The sequence below is a fragment of the Phalacrocorax aristotelis genome, chromosome Z, assembly GCF_949628215.1.
Source record: "Phalacrocorax aristotelis chromosome Z, bGulAri2.1, whole genome shotgun sequence".
Taxonomy (NCBI): domain Eukaryota; kingdom Metazoa; phylum Chordata; class Aves; order Suliformes; family Phalacrocoracidae; genus Phalacrocorax; species Phalacrocorax aristotelis.
The window spans coordinates 1,684,020-1,704,219 of NC_134311.1; the positions used below are offsets into that span (position 1 = coordinate 1,684,020).

At 39.2% G+C, this 20,200-nt stretch overlaps 1 protein-coding gene across 3 annotated transcripts in view; it reads left to right on the plus strand.

Annotated features, from left to right (window-relative positions):
* Positions 1-20,200, plus strand: part of MCTP1 (multiple C2 and transmembrane domain containing 1) — a 287,863-nt gene that overhangs the window by 178,270 nt on the left and 89,393 nt on the right. For all 3 annotated transcript variants that reach the window (XM_075078920.1, XM_075078921.1, XM_075078923.1), the window contains 5 exons: positions 8,989-9,091; positions 11,178-11,280; positions 11,631-11,732; positions 12,078-12,152; positions 13,952-14,071. In XM_075078920.1, coding sequence (XP_074935021.1) covers positions 8,989-9,091; positions 11,178-11,280; positions 11,631-11,732; positions 12,078-12,152; positions 13,952-14,071 — 503 coding nt within the window. The remainder of the gene's footprint in view (positions 1-8,988; positions 9,092-11,177; positions 11,281-11,630; positions 11,733-12,077; positions 12,153-13,951; positions 14,072-20,200) is intronic.

Genomic DNA, 20,200 nt, shown 5'->3' on the forward strand with positions numbered 1-20,200 from the left:
CGAAATCCTCAGCTAAAAGAAGTTACATTTTCCCTTTTCCCCACGCCTTTGCTCGGTTGTGGTTCCTCTGGAGGATGGGCCGACCTTCTCGAGGGTCCCACCTAGCGGCGTGTGTGCCTACAGTTTTACATGAAGAATTATTCTGATGGTGCAGTGAAGTGTAAGGTGCAATGGACTCATCACACAAGTTGGCCTCTGAAATTAATAGATATCCAGTTCACCTCACCTGGATGAGTTTTGGAAAGCAACAGACCCTTCACCATGACATAGTGCCAGTTTAGGCAATAGTCGGGTAGGTGTATTCCTTCTGCAGCTAAGTTAGGTATGGGTGGGTTTTGGTGGAAGGCTGCTGGCTTTGCCGGCAGTGCTTGCGTCTCCTCTACTGGGGCAGGTGCATTCCTCCTTCTCCCTTGTACCACAAAATAAAATTCAAAACCTCTGCCTTATTATTGACAAGAAGCAAGCAGGGTGGGAAAAGATGTGCCACAGGTTTGATCAACTTCAGCAAAAGTCCTATTATTTCAAGGAATAATAGTTAGCAACTCAGATTCATTAGCAGAGCAAAATCCAAGCTCCATGTGACGGCCTGCCTAGAAAACAGTTTGTTTTGCTGTCTTTGGGCTTTAATTAAGACGTGTTCAATTCTAGCCCCCTGGCTCTCCTCTCCCCCTGCCCCCACCCCACTTGCTGTGTCACAGACCGGCGATCAGACGCTTTCAGATGGTCCAGCCCATGACTTTGACCTTCTGCGCGGTCCGGCGTTCCCTGGGGAACCGTTCAGCTCATGAGGTCTGATTTCACACTTCCAGGATGCCTCGGCTCTCTTAACAATGACAGGGAGACAAAGCCCTTTAGAACGGGCCGCATGGGGACTTGTTTAAATTGGAAACTAGAGAGGAGTCAAGGAACAAGGTTACAGGCTACAGAATAGTGCTTTTAATAAAGAGCTCACAGCTCTGGTTCAGCTCAAAGAGGGCTACCTCTGTACAATTAATTGAGACATTTATCTGGAGCATCTTAGGCCTCTACTTTCTCACAGAATTATGTGATAAATATCAGCTAAGAGGCAAATGAGATGTGCATGAAATGAATTTTTAACACTTTGATTACTGTGTCTCCAGTCTTCATTAGAAGTAAATTTATTTGTATTTCTGACCTCATTATTAATCAATTGTCTGCGGGTTTTTAGGGTACCGTGATTTCAGAACCTGCTATATCAGACAGATTTTATTAAAGAGCTCAGACATATTTAGGTTTACAGTCAAAAGGTTTTTGGGCTTCTCCTCTGAAGAATAGAAACTAAGCATAGAAAATGAGGCAGAATTTTTTTTCTTCTTTTTCATTTTGATGTCTGGAATTCAGCCTCTCTTCTAAGAAAATTCCATGTTAAAATTTTGATTAAATTACTTGAAAGTAGGGTAAAGATACCAAGATGGATATATGTGCAGAATGTAAATGAGTTTTCTAAAATCTGTTCTACTAATATGTCCTAATACCACATGTACAAAAATAGTCTTTGAAATTGTTCTTCAAATGCTGGGAAATGTCAGAGTGATGTACACAAACGTTAAATTCACAAAGGTATGGAAGCCCATGCATGTAAAATTGAAGGAATAAATTCAGAGGTCCTCTGGAACTATGGCTGCAGAAGTAATTTTCTCTGTCAATTAGTGCAACCAGATTTCAATATACACTTGAATTATCTTCAGAAAACACAGAAATCGGCTAGATGGGCAGTATTCTATGGCAGATAAAATCTCACCTGGTCCTATCATATAGGTCTTCTGGAGACATTGGTGGAATATCATGTGCTGCAAAATTTTTTTTTAAGAAAGTAGCAGTTTTAGGATGGCAAAATTAGGATTTAAAAGACATTTTTGGTTAACTGTAGCACTTAGGATTAAATGTACAGTGAAAGGGTGACTTGTGATTATTAACATTATTTTTCTGTAAGTATTCTGTGGAAGTGAGTTTAACAGGAACGTGGCACTACACCGGTAAGACACCTCACGCACTCACAACTCGGTCCGTTGCAACGTGTTTGCAGCGGCACTGTTAAAGAGGAATTATCATTTCCATTTTAAAGATGGAAAACTAAGAAAGGTTAACTGACTCAGCTAGGGCCAACAGAGCAAGTCCTTGTCGAAGCTGGCATTTGGCTTGGGTCCTGTACTTAATCCATTAGATAAGGCAGCTTCTCATGCTATTGAGCCATTTCTCCTCCTGGCCAAAGGTCAGACTGACTGCTCTGTTGCAAGCAGCTGGCTGGCAGGGAGCTTGGAACAACATTAGTGACATTAGTGTCTGCATGAGTGGCACTGCCCCCCAGAGTCATGAACTGGCTGTCTTGTCTTCCCAAAAAATAAAGGCCTTTTTTGGCTGTGGGGACTTAGATCCGTAATGGACAGGCATGGCCAGCAGTAGGGGAGAACCATAATAGCCTATGAAATATTCAAACAATATCTCAGCTTTCATAACCACGTTAAACTTGGTTGAACTCTGTGAAGTTGTGATTTGTGAACTTGACTTTTTAAAGTAGAAATGGAATTGAAATCTCATATTAAATTTTTAAGCTATCCAAAACGTATTTAGTAGTCTTTGTGATCCTGGTTCGGTTTGGATAATGTAATTTGAACAATGCAAAAAGTCATGTAATACTTAGTTCAGAATAAAGTTAGTGATTTGCTTAAAATCTGTTCATGGTCTAGCCAATGACAGAGTTGGATTTCTGTCAGTTTATATGAGTTTAGGGACCCATCAGTGGTGGGTAAATGTTAAATGCCAACCTATGTTTAGCCTGCCACATGGTTCCTTTTGTTGAGAAGACTGCCGAAGAAAGAAAACTGGGAAATTATGTGTGTCTTCAGACATACACCGAAGCAATGCATGCTTTCTGTAGATTCTGTAGAAAAATAGATATAGATATGTATAGAAGGATACTTCTACCATGGTAGAAGTATCTCCACAGGACTCACAGCGAGCCAGCCCCATGCTATCTGATGTTCCTTGCAAGTTAATCCCTCAGAAGGGCAGTAATTTTTTCAGGGGTCTGCCATATGCTTCTTGGCTTGTATCTACTCCGAAAAGCAATTGCATCAATGGTAGTTCCTTGCAAGAGTCGATGGCAGCTCTGATTAAGAAAGAGAGTCATTCCACAATGACTGATGGTGTTTCTGATTTTTTATTTTCTTTCCTACAAGCTGGATTTTTGAAGATTGAAAACAGAAAAGCATGATGGTTGTGACTGTACACAGGTGTTTCTTTCCTATCTAAAACAGGGAGTCATCTTACTGCATAAAATATGGATGTTTCCATACGTTTGTGTACTGAAGTCTCCTTTTTTACAATATTAACTGAATAATATGCCATTTTCTGGAGCAAAATGCATGTATTAAATTGAGTTTTATAAGAAAAGGACATCACAGTTTAACTTGTACAAAACATGTCAAACAAGAAATGTAAATTTACGCTTTGATGGCTTTTCATAGAGGAAAACTCCTATTTCTGTACACGTGGAGCTAGAAAGTGAGTACAAAAGTGCAATTATGTTGAACTGAAGCCCATGTTTGGAAGAACTGCAGTGCACCGAAGTGATTTTTTGCTGGGAAAACAAACTACCAAGAATCAAAGATTTTTATTGGACAACTTCCCCCTCAGGGACCATTGAAGAACATACCTGTTTAACTTGTCCTGAAATACGAATTGTACTGTAATGCAGTTTGACAGATCTAATATCCTGGTAAAGTTCGTATTTATGCAAACAAAAGATACTTGCATCTGAGCTGGTCACGTCATTCCATCCCTAGTCAAAAAGCAGAACTTTTGGAGTTGAATTTGAGATGAAGGCCAAGGTTTTGTTGTTTCAGCTGCCCACTAGGCTGGGCAGAGTCCAGCTCACCTCCAGCCACGAAGATGGGCTGCAGTGGCATGTGCCTGAGACCTGTCCACCAGCCCTAGCACATCAGTTCGCAAGGGCTCACAAGCCCCCTAACATCTCTGGGGCTTGCTGATGAGTTCCAGCATAGCGAGCCAGCTGATCTACAAATGTGGAGGTCCTAGGGTCTTTGCACTGATGGGAGGGGCCTTTCCCAAGCATTTCCAAGTGATAACCACAGCAAAACTGTTAGGCAGTGTGGTGCTGTAGCTACTTGAGAAGAAAATTCAGAAGCTAAAATTGTGCGGAGGTTGAGGTTTTGCTGTTTCAATTTTCCAGGTACTTTGAGAAGCAATTAAAAATGGTCACTATTCAGGTCTCTTTTCTATGGTGAAAAAGTGTATTTTTTATAGTTACAGGAGAAAAAAGTTGATCCAGCAGCCAATGTTCAGAGCTCCGGATAATGAATCTGAGCTCCAAACTTTATTTCTTTTGTGAGGGACTTCCTGGGCTGTGGGGGGCTTTGAGTTTTTAAGCAAATAACAAGTAAGACCTCTCTAGTTCCTGGTTGGCCTCTCTCTTGTTGCAGAGCTGGACTTGTTTGAGTTGGTGGGTGTATAGTTCATGCAGGGGCATGCAGGTCGTTCTGAGAAATAAGGTGACAAGTAAAAAACTTTAGGTTTTAATTAATGTGTGTACAGTGTGCAGCACGAGGGACACAGTGCTGGTTGAGGAAAAATAATTTATGTAAATCTAAGTAAAGTAATCTCAGTTTCTGCTCTGCTCTCACCAACTGTCTAAAGGTTAAATGCAATACCGCATAGCACAAGCAAGGATATCTGTCAAACTAGATGCAAAGTGTGCCTTGATGAATAAAATGGGAAGCTTTGAAAGTAGTTCTTTAATTTTTTTCAGTGGGACCTTACATTACAAAGTAGAATTCCTTCTAGGGGACATTCTAAGATAGTCGAGATCTGTAATGGGTAAAGGGGACAAAAAAGTGAGGGAGATCCATCGAAAGGGAAGCTGCTTTCCCTTCCAGATTATTATGGGTGTTATGTAAATTAGCACTTTATTTCTGTCATTTTGGGAGCCTTTAAGACTCTATATGTAGAGTCCAAAAAGCATGAGACATTACAACAGCAGAATGGATTAATGAGATTTGGTTTACTTCTAATTGAGGTTTACTGCAGGTCTGATTTTAGTCAGTGGGAGGGTGTCCCTCACTGGTTTTACTACCTACTTGTCTGACGAATTCCTTCAAAGAGCGCTAGGTGGAATAGTGATTAATCCCTCTGAGGCCACGGGATTACTCCTAAGTGGTGTTTTTGGGGGTGCTGGGAGTATGCTTTTAATATGTAAGTGCCTTAAGCAGGTGGTGGGTCTTCTAGTCTTTGCACAGCACTGAGAACACGTTTAGGGCCGTATGCAGAGTATGTTTGTGGATGTCCTCCTGATCAATAGAGTTAAGTACCTCTAAAGTCACTGGGAGAGTAGCTGGAGGCCTACGAAAGGCACAGAGCAGAGAGCTAGCTGGAAGATGCTCAGTAGACATAGGGATTTGGGTAGAATTTCTTGACATATGGCAGGTGTTATACGGTGATCCATGACAGTTGTGATTTAGTATGTAGTGAAAGGCATACTTGTGGTGACAATTTAATTTAGAATGATGTAATTGAGCCTAGGCAGCACAAGTCTAATCAAAGGTTTTTCAGTATGCTTTTAGAACTGCTACATGGGCAACACATACTTTTCTGAACACGAGTCGTTCTTTTTTCTAAAAATGAGAAAAAACATTTATCTATCGCTTGTTTGAAATTGCTAGTTGCATTAACCAGACAGTTGTCTGAGGCTGCCTTGATCGGAGAATGTGTTGTGCTTAAGGTATGAGTTCTGAATAATATAGCTATGAATATATGTAAGTTCCTGGATTTCCTTCATCCTCGTAGAGACCAAGGAGATCTAAGGACAATGTCTTTTAATATTTTAGTGCTCTCTTAAAGCTTTCATTGGGAATGATCCCGTTATTTTGAAGACTTTTGCAATGCAGCAGGTTGCCGTGGCTGTCAGTGAGAGTTAAGATTGCACTTATTCTTTCTACTAATGAGAACTTGAAAGATGACAGATGGATATGAGTTTCACCAAGTACTTTTGCTCTGGCTTTGTCTTTCTGGATCATGTTCGCTTATTTGGGTTGGTATCCAAAAAAACGTTTGCACATACCATATGTTTAGCACGTCAGCAGAGAGTGTTGTCTTTCAGATACCCAGGCTGGTTATGAGTGTTCTAGCATATGGAAGAAGTGCCCATAGGCAACGGTGAAGGGCTTTACAGATGGGAACTTCGTAGCCTCCTCATACAGTACAAACAGGATTCCTTAGAAGAGATGTTCATAGCCGGGAAACTTCTACCTCTCAGCCATGATATTTGGGCCTTCCCTTGTAGCATTTCACAATATTTCCTTTTCTTAAATTTGGCCTTGAAATTTTTTCGTGTTATGGGAGGAGGACACATGAAATGTTGAGTCCTTTTGTTTCTGAAAACCGGTTGTCTTTGGTTGATTGAGGACCTCTGTGATTGATGTTACATATTATTTAGCTTTCTTAAGTGGATTGATATCCATATAAATCTATAAGGAGAGTCATTGAAAAAGTGCATGTCAACAGATGCAGAAAATAGATGAATGCAGTAAATACCTTCTCTTTGTTTACAGAAGATGGCCTTTAGAACTGCAGTGCATTTTTCTGTGTCTGTATATGATTAATAAGCACAAATCACATTGTACCATCACATGCAAATACAATTGATGATACTTGAAGAAAGGAGATAAAGTAGTATCACCTAGCTCACCTGCTGTGTCAGTTCTACCTTGTTATTTTACTATCTTCTGGGTGTTTCTTTTTCAAATACTGAAACCTAAAAAACTTCAGTAAATATTAATTGTTTAAGTTTCCGACCACCTTGTAGGCTTGTGAAGTAGAACATCAAGAAGTGAGATACATTCATCTCTGCCAGCTAACGAATGAATCATTTTTCCAGTTTAATGGGAAAGATTCAGAAGTATATTGTTTTCTACAGTAGGTAAACATCAGCTCTAACTGTAATTCACAATGTGTTTAAAACAATTATTCTTTATCATTAAAGTTAATAATATGCACATTAACCTCTGATGTAGTCTGAATCAATACTGCAGTTTGGGAGATGTGACCCCTGGACAGCTTTGTCTAAATATTGATTTCATTGTCATTTGTATAAGGTATGAAACAAATTATATGCCTCCCTAATATCATTAATGTAGCCCCATTGAGCTACTCAATTTGTGGCTTCTTATAACGCATGACAAAGCATTACAGAGTTATTGAAGACATTGTGAAATACAATTGCTTAGCGTGCTAGATTTGATTGTGGAAGGCCAATGCCAACACTCAATAACTTTCAAACACTTTGCTGTCCAAAGAAAGTGCAAAGACAAGAATGAGCCACTTCGTAGTATGCAGCTCAGTTGCTAATTTCCATGAGAACAAGTTTCCTTGATTTCTGGGAGCAACAATTTATTCTGCAGCTTTCTACGTATATATTTGTAGCCTTATGTGAAAATAATGCACACACTTGTATTCTGTGCCAAAGGCAAATGTTGTTCACTTGATTACTGGAGGAAACCAAAATAGGTAGGAGGGATAGCATCTCTCTGTCTTGTCCAGCATTTGTAGTGGTTGTCATTACTGTCGTAATTCGAAATATGAGCTAACTAACTTACTCCACACTGTGATTTCTCCCCTTTATTGTCTCTTTATTGCAGCTCTCTTCTCACCATGTCCCTCATGTTTTCATTACTGCTCCTTCCATCATAGCTCTTCCTCAGACCTTCCTCGCAACACCTTCTTACCCTTCCAGGAAATTTAAGGGTTGCCCCAAAACCCTGGAGGTGTCAATCTTCCCTTCCTTTGCTTCCTCCCTCTTCCGAGAGCTCCTTTTTTACGCAAGCAAACTGTTGTTCGGCACAAGACTGGGGTGTCTACTTTCTTTCTTCTCCTTTCCAAATACAAACCTTGGCCTTGTGGACATCTAAGCAAAAGTATAGTACTCATGTCTTCCCCCTAGACTTCCAGTCAGGATGATTTTTCATGTTCTTTGCTTGGTATCGAGGCACAGCTCACCTGCTGTCGTTGGCTGTAAGCTGCTTATTTCACATTCAGGGGCCCCCACACGCACACACTTCCTCTCCCCATTCTTTTTCTTTAGCTTAAAAAAAATCAACTCCCACATCCAGTCTAGGATACCACTTCCATTATCTACATATTACACTTTCAAAGCAGCATCTTCATACTTTCTCCTGTGGTGGCTTTCATGCTGAGGGACCTTCTTGTAAATATATGCAAAGCTACTTCATTGTGCTTTAATGTATACAAAAATCTCAACCACGTTTGAGCTTCTGCTGTGCTGAGACTACAGCCCATCATTCCAGCTGATATCGTCTCATTGTTTAATTGTACTTGCCCATTTTCTCTGCTGTTAGGCTTTTATCTGAAGCTGTCTTTAAGGCTTTTTGATTTTGGGGAAAGGATCTGTACAGCGTGAAACATGTAGGGCATAGTAATCTTTGGATAAGTATCATAGGTGTTATGTTATTACAAATAATACGGAATAATAAATTTCCTACATATCAAAATGCTCTAATTATGTTATCGTTACAGTCAATGCAGGATTGGTGCCATTAAAGTAAAGTTCTCTTAGCTGTCTCAGAAGGGTGCTCGGCACCTTTTAGGAACATGCTGGTTTTTCATCAGAAAAGTCTGTATGGTGGTTTGTTTCTTTTCTTTTCTTTTCTTTTTATTTTTAAAGACAAAAAAGATGTGCTTTTAGTGAAGAAGGCTAATAGATTACGGAGATGAACAGACTGTTATGATCATCTTGCATATAATGCAGACCATAGGACTTCCCTAAATTAACTCCTGAGAGAATTACAGTGCAGCTTAGGAAACAAAACAAAACAAAACAAAACAAAACAAAACAAAACAAAAACCTGCAACAACAAACCCCCTAATTTTTATTTAAACCTTGCTCATGGTGTTTTTTCTTAGTTCATAAATTTTGTTCCAAATATTCTCTTACAGGTAAAAGTGACCCATTCTGTGTAGTTGAATTGAATAATGACAGACTTCTGACACATACCATCTACAAGAACCTCAATCCAGAATGGAACAAAATCTTCACATTGTAGGTGTTTGGATTTTCTGAGTGTTTTTTTGGGGGGAGGGGGGTTGGGGTACCTTGGGGGGGGGTGTTTTGAAGGGGGTGTACGTGTGAATCAAAGATACCTGCTGCCGGTTCTGAAGAAGGATAGTGATGACATACTGATATATCTAAACCAAACAGCTGAATATTTTTTTGAGGAATAAAAACATGTACAAAATAGCAAAGATAAAAAGGTAAAGGTAAAAAAGCCAGGTCTGTTTCTTGGAAACCAGGTATAAGTAACGCTAAGCACTCCACACTCCTGCCAGCTTCAGTGAGAGTTTTGGGTGGAAAAAAGAATACCGTGATTATGACCTTCATTAAAATGTGGCTGTTAACTTTAATGACTATTCGATAACTATATAAAGCAAGGAATTTTAAATTCATTCATACTGCTCTGAATTACGATCAGACACTTCCACTTGTTCTTTCCATTCACCAGCTGCACTTTTCACAATACCATCTAGCATCAAACTAGGACCAAGCTGCTACTGGGTAAAATGCAGTCTTAAACATTTAGTTTATTGGGAAGCGCTGCGGTCGGGCTTCTTTATCCTTGTCTTATTCTGAAGACAGTGAGAGGCTCTGAGAAAACAGAAGAAGGTGTTCCACAAACAAAATGTGCCTGTTATTTGTCTTGCTCACTTGCCTCCTCTTTCTCCCCATGTCTCTCTGTCTGACGGCAGTGTGACACCAAAGAGCAGAAATCTGATCAGCTGCAGGCTTCCCTGCTGCCGAAGTCAGCTAACCATCCACTGCAAAGCCAGCAGCAGCTTTAGCTTTGCGTGCACTTAGTTCACTCTGTCATAAATGAAAATACTGTGTTTCGCCCTTGATCTCAAAACAAAGTCTGATTTAAATTTTCTTTTTTTCCCCCTCCCCTCCTCTAAATTTGTCGTTCATACGTTTGGCATCCGTAGCTTTTCTTGCCCTGCAGTGAGCTCTCAGGAATGAACTCGGAACAAAAGACAAGAATCTCACAACAGTTGTACTTCTCGTTAGCTTATTAACGTAGTTCTCATTTATGTATCTGCAAAACCACGCTAAATTCTTCATTAATTTATTTTTAATTATCCACTAATAGAGCCAATAAGTAATCAACCTCTACTGCTTGACAGTGTTTTCTGCATAAGAAATTGCCTGGTTTTATAGAGGAGAAAAGACTAATCAGGAATCAAATAGAAAAACTCAAAAGGCCTTCAAGGAGAGTTTTCACCTCTCTTCTATGTATATTTGCATTGACCATTTTATTTATCCTCAGATTTGTTAATTAATTCTGGGCTAGCAATCCAGTTTCATCTGGAGGCATATATTTTACTGAAGTTAAACTGCTTTGCTTGAATTCATATTTCCTGGATCAGCCATTTGATCAAAGAAAAGTTCTCTCGAACAATTCTGTTTTTTTCTCTGAATAAGGAAAGTGAATTTGAGAGTTTACAATATACAGTGACATTTGTTGTGCATGGCGGTGGAGTGTTTAATAGCTCGCAGGCAAGAAGCAGTAGTAGCTGAAAAATGCGTTGTTTTCTATCGCTGCTTCCTAATTTGTTTTAATGACTGCTGTATATTTGTAATTAAGCAGGGATTTCAGAATTAAAGAGCTTGTTCTCGGTGCAAGGATGTGCTCGTGTAGCTCGTAATTGTTTCCTTTTACAAACCTTCAGATTTCACGGAGTTTGCGGTAGGAATTGCTGCAGGGATAGCAGTGTGTCAGGGAGCGTCGTTAAAGGCTCTCAGCCCTGCTGCTTGCGGCTGTAAATCCCGCAGTGCTGCTCCGCACGGGCTCTCCTCGCAGCTCCTGCGGCGCAAACGCCAGGTGGGAGATTTAAAGCAACATCCTTCGGAAAACTTCTGCTGGGGGAGCCTCGCAGAGAGAGCGAGCGACCGCCGCAGCCCTCAGCATTTCGGTTTTATGGGGGGATGCCTCATTTACTTAAGTTCTGTTCTCTGCCGTGGCTTGGAAAAAGGGATGGGTACCTGTTTTTGCTAACCCTTCACGGTTTTGTCCTTGGTACCCGCTGGTGTAGGTGACTTCTCCTCTCTTCTGTGTGTGCTTCTCCCTTTGTAGCAATATTAAAGACATCCACTCGGTGCTTGAAGTGACAGTTTATGACAAAGACCGCGATCGGAACGCTGACTTTCTAGGCAAAGTTGCTATACCGTTGCTGTCTGTAAGTTTCATTCACCTGACACACCGCTCTGTATTTTCCCTGCTGAAGCCGGGGCCGGTGGGGGTGGGGGGGTGGAAAAAGATTTGCAGCTCTGTGTCTGTCATTTCTCAACCAAGGTCTGTAATAAGAACACTAAAATTTTAACATACTCAATTCACGGCCATGTTGAATCCCATGATAGTTAATTTTGCCTGACAGACTCGGTCCTGGTAATGAACAGGTACTTGTCAGACTTGCCACAGTTGTTTTGGGTTCTCTGTCAGTTTCAGCAGCTGGGGGTCAGGGGTCACCCGGGGGGTGTATTCAGTGGAGACCGCGAGACAGACGGCTGTCATGTCCTTTTCCTGCAGATTCAAAATGGTGAACAGAAAGCCTACGTCTTGAAAAACAAGCAGCTGACAGGGCCAACAAAGGGGGTCATCTATCTTGAAATAGATGTGATTTTTAATGCTGTAAGTCTTAACTTTGGCTTTTTTGTACTGCTAAAGAGTTCAGTTTCATGAAAGCTTTTGTCCCTGATTTGTAGAGAATTTCTGTCATTCCTCATTTTCTCTAAACCTTGATGTATACTACAGAATACTCTTCTGCCACTGCCTGGCACACCCACTCTTTTTGTTGCTGCTGCTGCTGCTATTGCTGCTAATGTAAGGAACAGCAGCTCACGCTTCTGTGTACGCTTATGTGTCGCGGGCTTGGCAGCCATGACTTTGAAACTTCGTAATTTTTGCAAATTGAAGCATGTGTTATTAGCAAGGAGCGAGTAAGCTTGAAATATTGACACACCTTTTAATGCGTAGGTGAAAGCCAGCATACAAACCTTAATGCCCAAAGAAGCGAAGTACATTGAAGAGGAAAAAAGACTGTCTAAACAGGTAAAGAGTAAGGAAACACTGATCCTTTCCAAAAGCCTTAATAACAAGTGTGCACATCCAAATATCTGGTATCATACTGCTGAGGGTAAAGAATAACATTTTCATTACCTGTTTACAAAAGAATATGATAGGTCGGAAGAGGCAGAAACAAAATAAATGGGTTTATTGTGCCTGCTCTATAAAATGCAGCTTAATTTCCATGAAATACGTGAAGAAGAACACAGTTGAAACCATCAGGTTCCACACATATCAGATTATAGCACAGGTGCGTGTAAACTAAGTCTTGCATAAATTTTTGCGGTTAACCTTGACCCAAAAGGTCCCCATTTCTTGCAGGGTACAGAGTCTTTCAGCATTCTTTTAGCCAAATTCTAAATAAGTTAGTTCAGCGAGGTTTGAATCAAAGGTGAAAGCAGACTAGAAGTCTGATTTACTTTTGAGAGTCCTGCGGGTAGGAAATGTCTGGAGCCTTTTTTTTTTTTTGCTGAATATTTTTACCAGTCACAGTTTTAATGTTTTGGTAAAAAAAAAATTTAAACACACATCTTATCTTTTTAGCCACTGGAACTAGTTTTGATTCAGGTTTTCATGTTCCACAAATTATCTCTTTTATATGGAGAGAACCGGGCTTTTGGATGGCCGGTGGGAGCAAGGTATTTGTCGTTTGCAGTGAAAAGGCAAACGTCTCAAAAATGGTTTTTATTTTCCTGAAAGCTTATAGTTTTCAGTGTTACTTAAATTATCTGCTGGATGAATTTTTTATCAGTTGCATGATGTATTTCATTAAAAAGATTTCAAGAGGCAAAATATTTCTTTCTTTACTGTTGTGAGTAGTGCAGTTACTAAAGCTGCGCTTTGCACTGCTACTCCAGCAAAGGTGCTGCAAGGCCTTTCATTCAAGATTCATTCTCCCCACTTCCATAGCAGGAAATGGCGTTGTGCTTTTTGCAGATGGCAGGAGGAGTAAACTCTAAATGCCACGTGGGGTTGTTGGTTTTTTTGTTTTACATTAGCTTGCATGGGATACCCCACTTATGGGGGGAAGAAAAAGGAATCTAAAAGGAATCTTTACATATGACTGATGTGGATGCCAAGAGTGCTGTGTCTCACCTACCTAGCATTTCTGTGCTACTCAATACACAAAATAAATCATTCACCGGTTTGTTCACTTTTTTTTTTTTTTTTGTGAAGGTTATTGCCATTTTGGAGCATTTAAGGGTTCTTCTTGATCTAAACCCAGCGCTCTTATGTCTCATCTTTATATAGATTGAATGTATGCAGTTAAAATTACTTTGATAAAAACATATGGTCAACATAGATCACAGCAGACAAATTTGTGACAAATGGAAGAAAAATTGGATGTAAAGGGTGCAGGTGATCTTAATTAGATTAGAGCAGTGATTTTGCCCAGTTTCAGGTTAGTGTACTACAGCATCTTTTTATTAAGAAGGGCCACAATTTGTTAAGTACTTGTGAATGGGGAAAGTCTTGCCATCTTAATAAAACTCTGAAATCTTACTAACAATATCATTCATGAAATTTTGCAAGTGGCTTTTTAAAATCAAACAACAATTTGTTTACTGTTTAGAATGAAATTCAACAAATATCAGCTGACACAACTAACAAATTCTCTCTTCCAAGTCTCTCAAATGTTAAACTTTCTCAATTTGTGAGCAATAGAGCTTTACATGTTTTCTCAATCTTCACTGAAATTAAGAATGACAACATTTTAAGTATGAGCCTTTCTGAAGCTTTTGAAAAGGGTGTTGAAAATTTTTCTTTTTTCATCTTTTTAACAGCTACTGTTAAGAAACTTTATCCGGGTGAAGCGTTGTGTCATGGTGCTCATAAATGCCGCCTGCTACATTAGCAGTTGCTTCAACTGGGATTCTCCCGCAAGAAGTCTTGCTGCTTTTTTGGTATGATCCTCTTTATATTATTGTTAATCACCCTGGTGTACTTCTGTTTTAGACTGAGAGATAATACATGTTGATGGGAGCAGGCTCTGATTGGTTTTTTTTTTATTTAAAACTTGGCATTAAGAAGATACTGCAGATCATGTTTGTTCACTTTTTTTTAAAAAAAGGTCAGTTTAAAATGTCACACAAACAGGTACTTTTTTTTTTATTTATAATTGTACAGATAACATAAGCAAGCGATACAACTCAAACCACAGCAAGTGAACTATGGATTTATTTTGAGCTTCTCAAACATTACTTCTGTTAGACTTTGTTTGGCCCCCTTGTATATTGCATATTTACTGTAAAATTTTCTTTGAATATTTCATGAATTCTTTTACATATCATGAATATAAAAATAGTGTTATTTTGTCCTCCACATATCAATATATGTTACACCTGTAACTGTTTTAGAACTACAAAGCTCTGAACCCAAAGAGTTGCTTCCTTATTAAAATTTAGTGTTCTTGGTTAAAAATAACCAAAAGAAAACCAAAACAAAATAGAACAAAATCAACTTTAAAAACATTAATGCAGACAAACTAGTACCTTTTACATATCAAGCTCTGGTCTTAGTTCAGTTTTTAGTGAACTGCTTTTTAGTGATTTAAATGAAACTGCTATTTCTCCATAAACATTAGCTTCATTAATATTAAGCTTTATTTTCTTGTTAAATTCTGAGAATTCCAGGCATAATTATAGGTTACATTGTGCTTCCCAGATGAATGTCTTTTTGTTTTCAAAATCATATGAACTAGAAGCAAGACCAGAGTCCCTGTTTGTTTTTTGCCTGAGGGAGTCCCTCCAGGAGTAAAAATGTATGGATGGACACACTTTCTGGAATGTCTAAATTTATTAAGTTGGCTGAAATACTGAAGTTGTGACCCTCTCCACCATGGCTGTGAGCAGGGAATGTTGTCAGTCTTTGAATAATTACAGAGGGAGTCTGCTGACAGTACTCCCACCTTGGGAGCCTACAGCTCAGGTGCCTTGATTTTGGAGACATCAAACCAGGCATTGGAGCTGGCTGCACTGGAGCAGTAAAATGGGGAACTTTGGTGTGTCACTAAATCGTGCTGTTCTGGAGGAAGTTTCCTCTAGCAGGGCTCAGTCTGTACTGACCCCCTGTAGCCTGTCAAAGGGTGGCAGCAAGCTGTCGGTGTCTGGCTGCATAGTTCATCGAGAGAACAGGAGATGCATGTGTTGTTCGAACTCCCAGGGTTTTTATACTTCTACTGACTGTAGTAGCTACAGTACATGATAACTACACTATGTGCAAAAATCTAAATATACTTGATATTGTTTAATATAGAAAGATGATCTGTTATTACTTCCATTTAAAATTATCAGAATTTCATAGGAAAATGCATGTTTCTACGTAAAATTCAAATGTTCATGTTGCTATTACTGGTCCAGTTAGTAAATACTCATCTGTCCAAGTCTGATTTTAATAAGGATGTGAAACACCCACCTGTGATCGGTGGAGGAAAGGAAATGGAAAGACAATCATAGAATCATTAAGGTTGGAAAAGACCTCTAGGATCATCAAGTCCAACCATCAACCCAACAATACCATGTCTCCATCCTATTCTTTGGAGCATATGAAATTATTTCTTCTCATGGTGCTCTGCTGTGGCCATGGAGGAAGTTGTGTTGCTGTGAAATTGTAATTTTTTCTGATCATAGAAAAATTCAGTGTCATAATAAGTAGTGTGAAATACATAAAACACAGAAATTGAGTGGGGATGTCTGTAGTGAGTATACGTCATTATTGTAGTTGTAATGTAATGCAGTAGAGCCATGTTCCTGATTTTATTTATATACATATTCATATATATTTTCATATTTATATCTCAAAATCCTGCTTTTCTTAGTTTCCTTCTAGTATTTACTTTGCTATGTGGTGGTTGTGGCAGTTATGGACACATCACGTCTGCATCAGTGCTGTGACTTCACAGATGTGTTCTTGCTCTGCATCTAAAATGCATCCTGTGCTTTTCAACCTGATGTAATTATGTCCACGGATCAAATCATCCCTCTGTTGGGCAAAACATTGATGATTTTTTATTAGTGAAGCCAAATCTACATGCACTTCCATCATGAATGTAAGCTTTGGGTTTGGATTGTTTCTGGAGCTTCATGGCTATCGTAGGCCCTTGAGAAATCTTGAGAGTGGTCCATGTGCATGTGTAGTGGTGAATCTTGCTTGCACTAAGGTTACGCTGGAATTTAATAGATTCTGTAAAAAAGCTGTACTTACATGTATCATTTTATCGCTTCACTATTTTACAAATTGTATCTCCTCTTGAAGTTGTCTCCGAGAGGTTGGAGAATGTCACAGTGAAATGTCAGTGCCAGAAAGGAGATGAGAAATAGGCCATTCTGGATGTTTCCAGCTCTATAGGCAGACTAATAAATAATGTAGGAGAAGTAAACTTTTAAACTAACCACTTCTTCCTTCCTGGTGGATTTGAAGGCGTACCTTGATGGATAATGTCCTGATACAGATCTACAGCCATTTCACAGAAGTTACATTTGTGAAGGTTGATTTTTCAAATGTCCCATTGCCCCAGGTTCTTGGTGTTACTATTACAGGTACACTTTTCTTGTACCTCACCCCACGTCTTTACTTTCTGATGGGGCCACTGCCACAGAAGTCCACAGGTGAAGAAATTCCAGCAGGCTAGCTGAGTTTTCAGAGAAGTAGTAAGTTAGCTGTAATGAAGGAGAGATCTGGAAAGGAAGACTACTCTTGGAAACCCACAGAAAGGCCTGATTAATATGGTAACCCTATAATGAGCTGCAGTTACCGGCTTTGTGCTCTTCACATGCTGAAGTGTTCACTGCAGCTCTTTTTAAAATCTTTCTCCTTGGAGAGTCACAGTGCTGGTTGTCAAGACTAAAAGTGCTCATTGAAAGGGCTTGCTGGTTATTTATGCTCCAGAACCTAGCTGTCTCAAATCTTTACATTATTTGGGACATTTTAGGAAAGGAAATGTTTTATGGACGGTTCTTTCTCAAGTCTGTCCAAAGGCACCAGCTCAATGAACAGTGTTGCCCAAGCTGTACCTAGAAGTAAAGAAAACCTAGAAGTTATATTTCCAATGTTCTAGATTATGCATTTCCTCAACTAAGCAATATTTTACCTGTATCTGTTGAACTTGATAAGCTCATCACCTTCACTGAGAACTTTGCCTGAACGACTTAAAGTTTCTACTCCATCTTTTTCTGTGCCTCAGTACTTCACGGCTGAAGAATAATTGCTACCCAGATATAATTTTTGCATTCTCTTGCTCATATAACCGTGACATATTATTAGCTGCTGGTTTTCAGACACTCAAAGGTATTTGTAAATAGCTCATGAAACAGAGGTTGATCTCGCTAGAATATGACTTTGGATTTGAACCATCAGAAGATTTTATATTCTGTCCTTCTTTTTCGTATTTATTTCCTCTTAAATAAAGGAAGTTTATAGCAACAATATTAAATTAATGTTTCAGTTCCAGAACAGCTTTATTATATTACATATATCCCTGTTATGTCTAGAGGCGAATCAAAAATGTTTTAGGTGTTTGTGTTTATGCTTCTCAACCACCTAAATGCAATGCAAAAGAACAGAATACATAGAGGGAGCATTTTCTGTAAATTCACATGATTTTCTGTATTTAAAACAGACGTTTTGAATATTTAGCAGTTAATTTTTATATTTTTTCTTAATTTAGTAAGTAACATGGTATGTTTCAGGCAGGAGAACTTTATTAGAGTATGCAAAAGTGGATGTTTTTTCCTTAGATTGATCTACTGTGGGCACTGAAATGTCTACTAAATTGGGCCTAATTTCCATCAGCTTCTTGACCAGACATTTATGTTCTTGCAGATGTCAGTGGGTGCAACGTAGGGGGAAAAAAGTGTACGCTCTTTTTTGCCAGTTCTGTCATTTCTCACTGTAATGAGCACAAAAATAATTGGACAACTGAGCTATCAGTAAAAGGACACACTTCAACGTGAGTCAATGAATTATTTTACGGGACAAACTTTAATCTTTAAATGTGATTGTAGATAATTTGTGCTACCATCTGTCCATTTGGAATTCTTTTAGCCTTTTCAGTCGTTATACAGTAAGTGCTGCTGTGTTTAACATTAACATTTGATATTTTACACATTTAATTTCTGTACTGCTGCGTGGTCCTTGGGGAGCTTCGCTCTAGTGCTACATGAGAGAGACAAAGTATTGATCAGTTAACATTTCAGCTACATTTATGTATGTCGCAAAATTAATGAAAATGCCAGACAAAAATGTCAGAGTGCACAAAAAGGTAGAATTTAAATTTGGTAGTTTAATGAAAAGTTTAAGATGTGCATTATCAAAAATGTCCCCTTGCCTTTAAAGTACAATTCATAACTGAGTAACTAAAGGGGACCACATATGTTACTTAGAGGAGCATTGAACATGAAGTATGAGGGGATAGATAATCTTCAAAGTGTTTGGTATCCCAAAATGGCCTCAGTAAAGTGCTGTAATTGCCTGCTTGAACATTTAACTGTTACTCGTAACATAAACTTATTTCCTTTCTCATTTGGAAGCAGAGTACCCTCACCCGATCCCACACCGCCTTTTCAGAACGTCCCCAAATTAAAGCTTTCCATGAACGCGTTCTCCTATTCCTGTTCTGGTTCCTCTGAATCCTGCTACACGTGTGTATGCATGCACATAGGAAACTTCCCTTTCTTAGCTTTTGAAATATTGATGGAATGACTCACCCTGCATCCAAGTCATTTGTCAGGTCTAACTCACCTTCACTTTGTCATCTGACATTACACAGTTCATGTGTGAAAATGACATAAGAGTGTCCCTACCCTTTGATTAAGTGTTAGTTCTCTTGCACGTACACCATTTAGTTGTGGTGGTGTCATGCTAATTAACTGAAACCGAGAAGGGAAGAGGAGAAAAAAGAGCTGGTCCGTAGCAGGAAATGAGACACTGAAGTCATTTTGCCAACTTGCTTAGCTTTTCCCTGTTAAAAAGGGAAACGATCACTACTGTGTATTTCAGAAGCAACTTTCACTCAAAGCCAAAGGACAGAGATCATGTTTCGGGAGAGACTTGGTATGATACCGTCAGGCGTGGGAGTGCACTTGTGTTAGTTATTAAATATTTTCCTTTTTTCCCACACTGTGATGGTAGGAGAATCAGAATTTTTCAGGTATATTTAAGAGCTCATAGATTTTGTCATTGTTGATACCATTATTGAGGATATAACATATAAACAACTTCAGATAGCTTTTTACTAAACCTGGGTGAAGTGGACCATCAGGTTGTCTTTGCCACCTGTTGTCTTGAATTTGAAATCAGAAGAAGTGCTGATAAGGTACTTGCAAAAACTTCTTGCATCCTAAAAAAGCCTTTCCAAAAATTCCTGTTGCTGTCAAAACTGCCTGTTCTTAGAAGAGAGATATCCAGAGATGAAGTGACATGGCAGTGGCGTGGCCGGGTACAAGATTCATTTCTGATGCAGGTAGCACACGTGCAAGAATCTTTCAGCTTTTTTGTCAGATGTATCTTCACCTGCAGGAAAGAGGATGAAGTAGTCCAGACTGCCGTGCTTTGGGGATTTTTTTCAGATGTAAAGCAGAAAAAAAGAAAAATCATCTAAATCCTGTTTCTTCTTTCCTAATTTTCTATAGACCAGCAGAACTAATGTGAGACTGCTGCTAAAATACAGTGGGATTTGATCTTTCTGCATAGCATAGCGATGCCATGTGCCGGGTTTGAGAAAGTGTGATAGGAAAGAAACAGATGTGTAGTGGATCCCGGTATATATGACTGTTGAGATCCATTAACCATTCATACACAGAGAACATACCAGCTCCAGCAGTGATTAAAACCCCTCTGTACCGAACTATAGCAAATGAGGAGTGACGCTGGTGTGGAAATACTTGGTTTTATCAATCCACGTCTTGTGTTTGACACATTGTGTGTTTGCAAATCTGATACAAGGAAAGACAGGGCAATATTTCTAGGCTTAAAAAATTTCTTTTAGTGTTTTATTTTGTTTTTAAAAGATCACTTTCATTTTACTTCCTTCATCG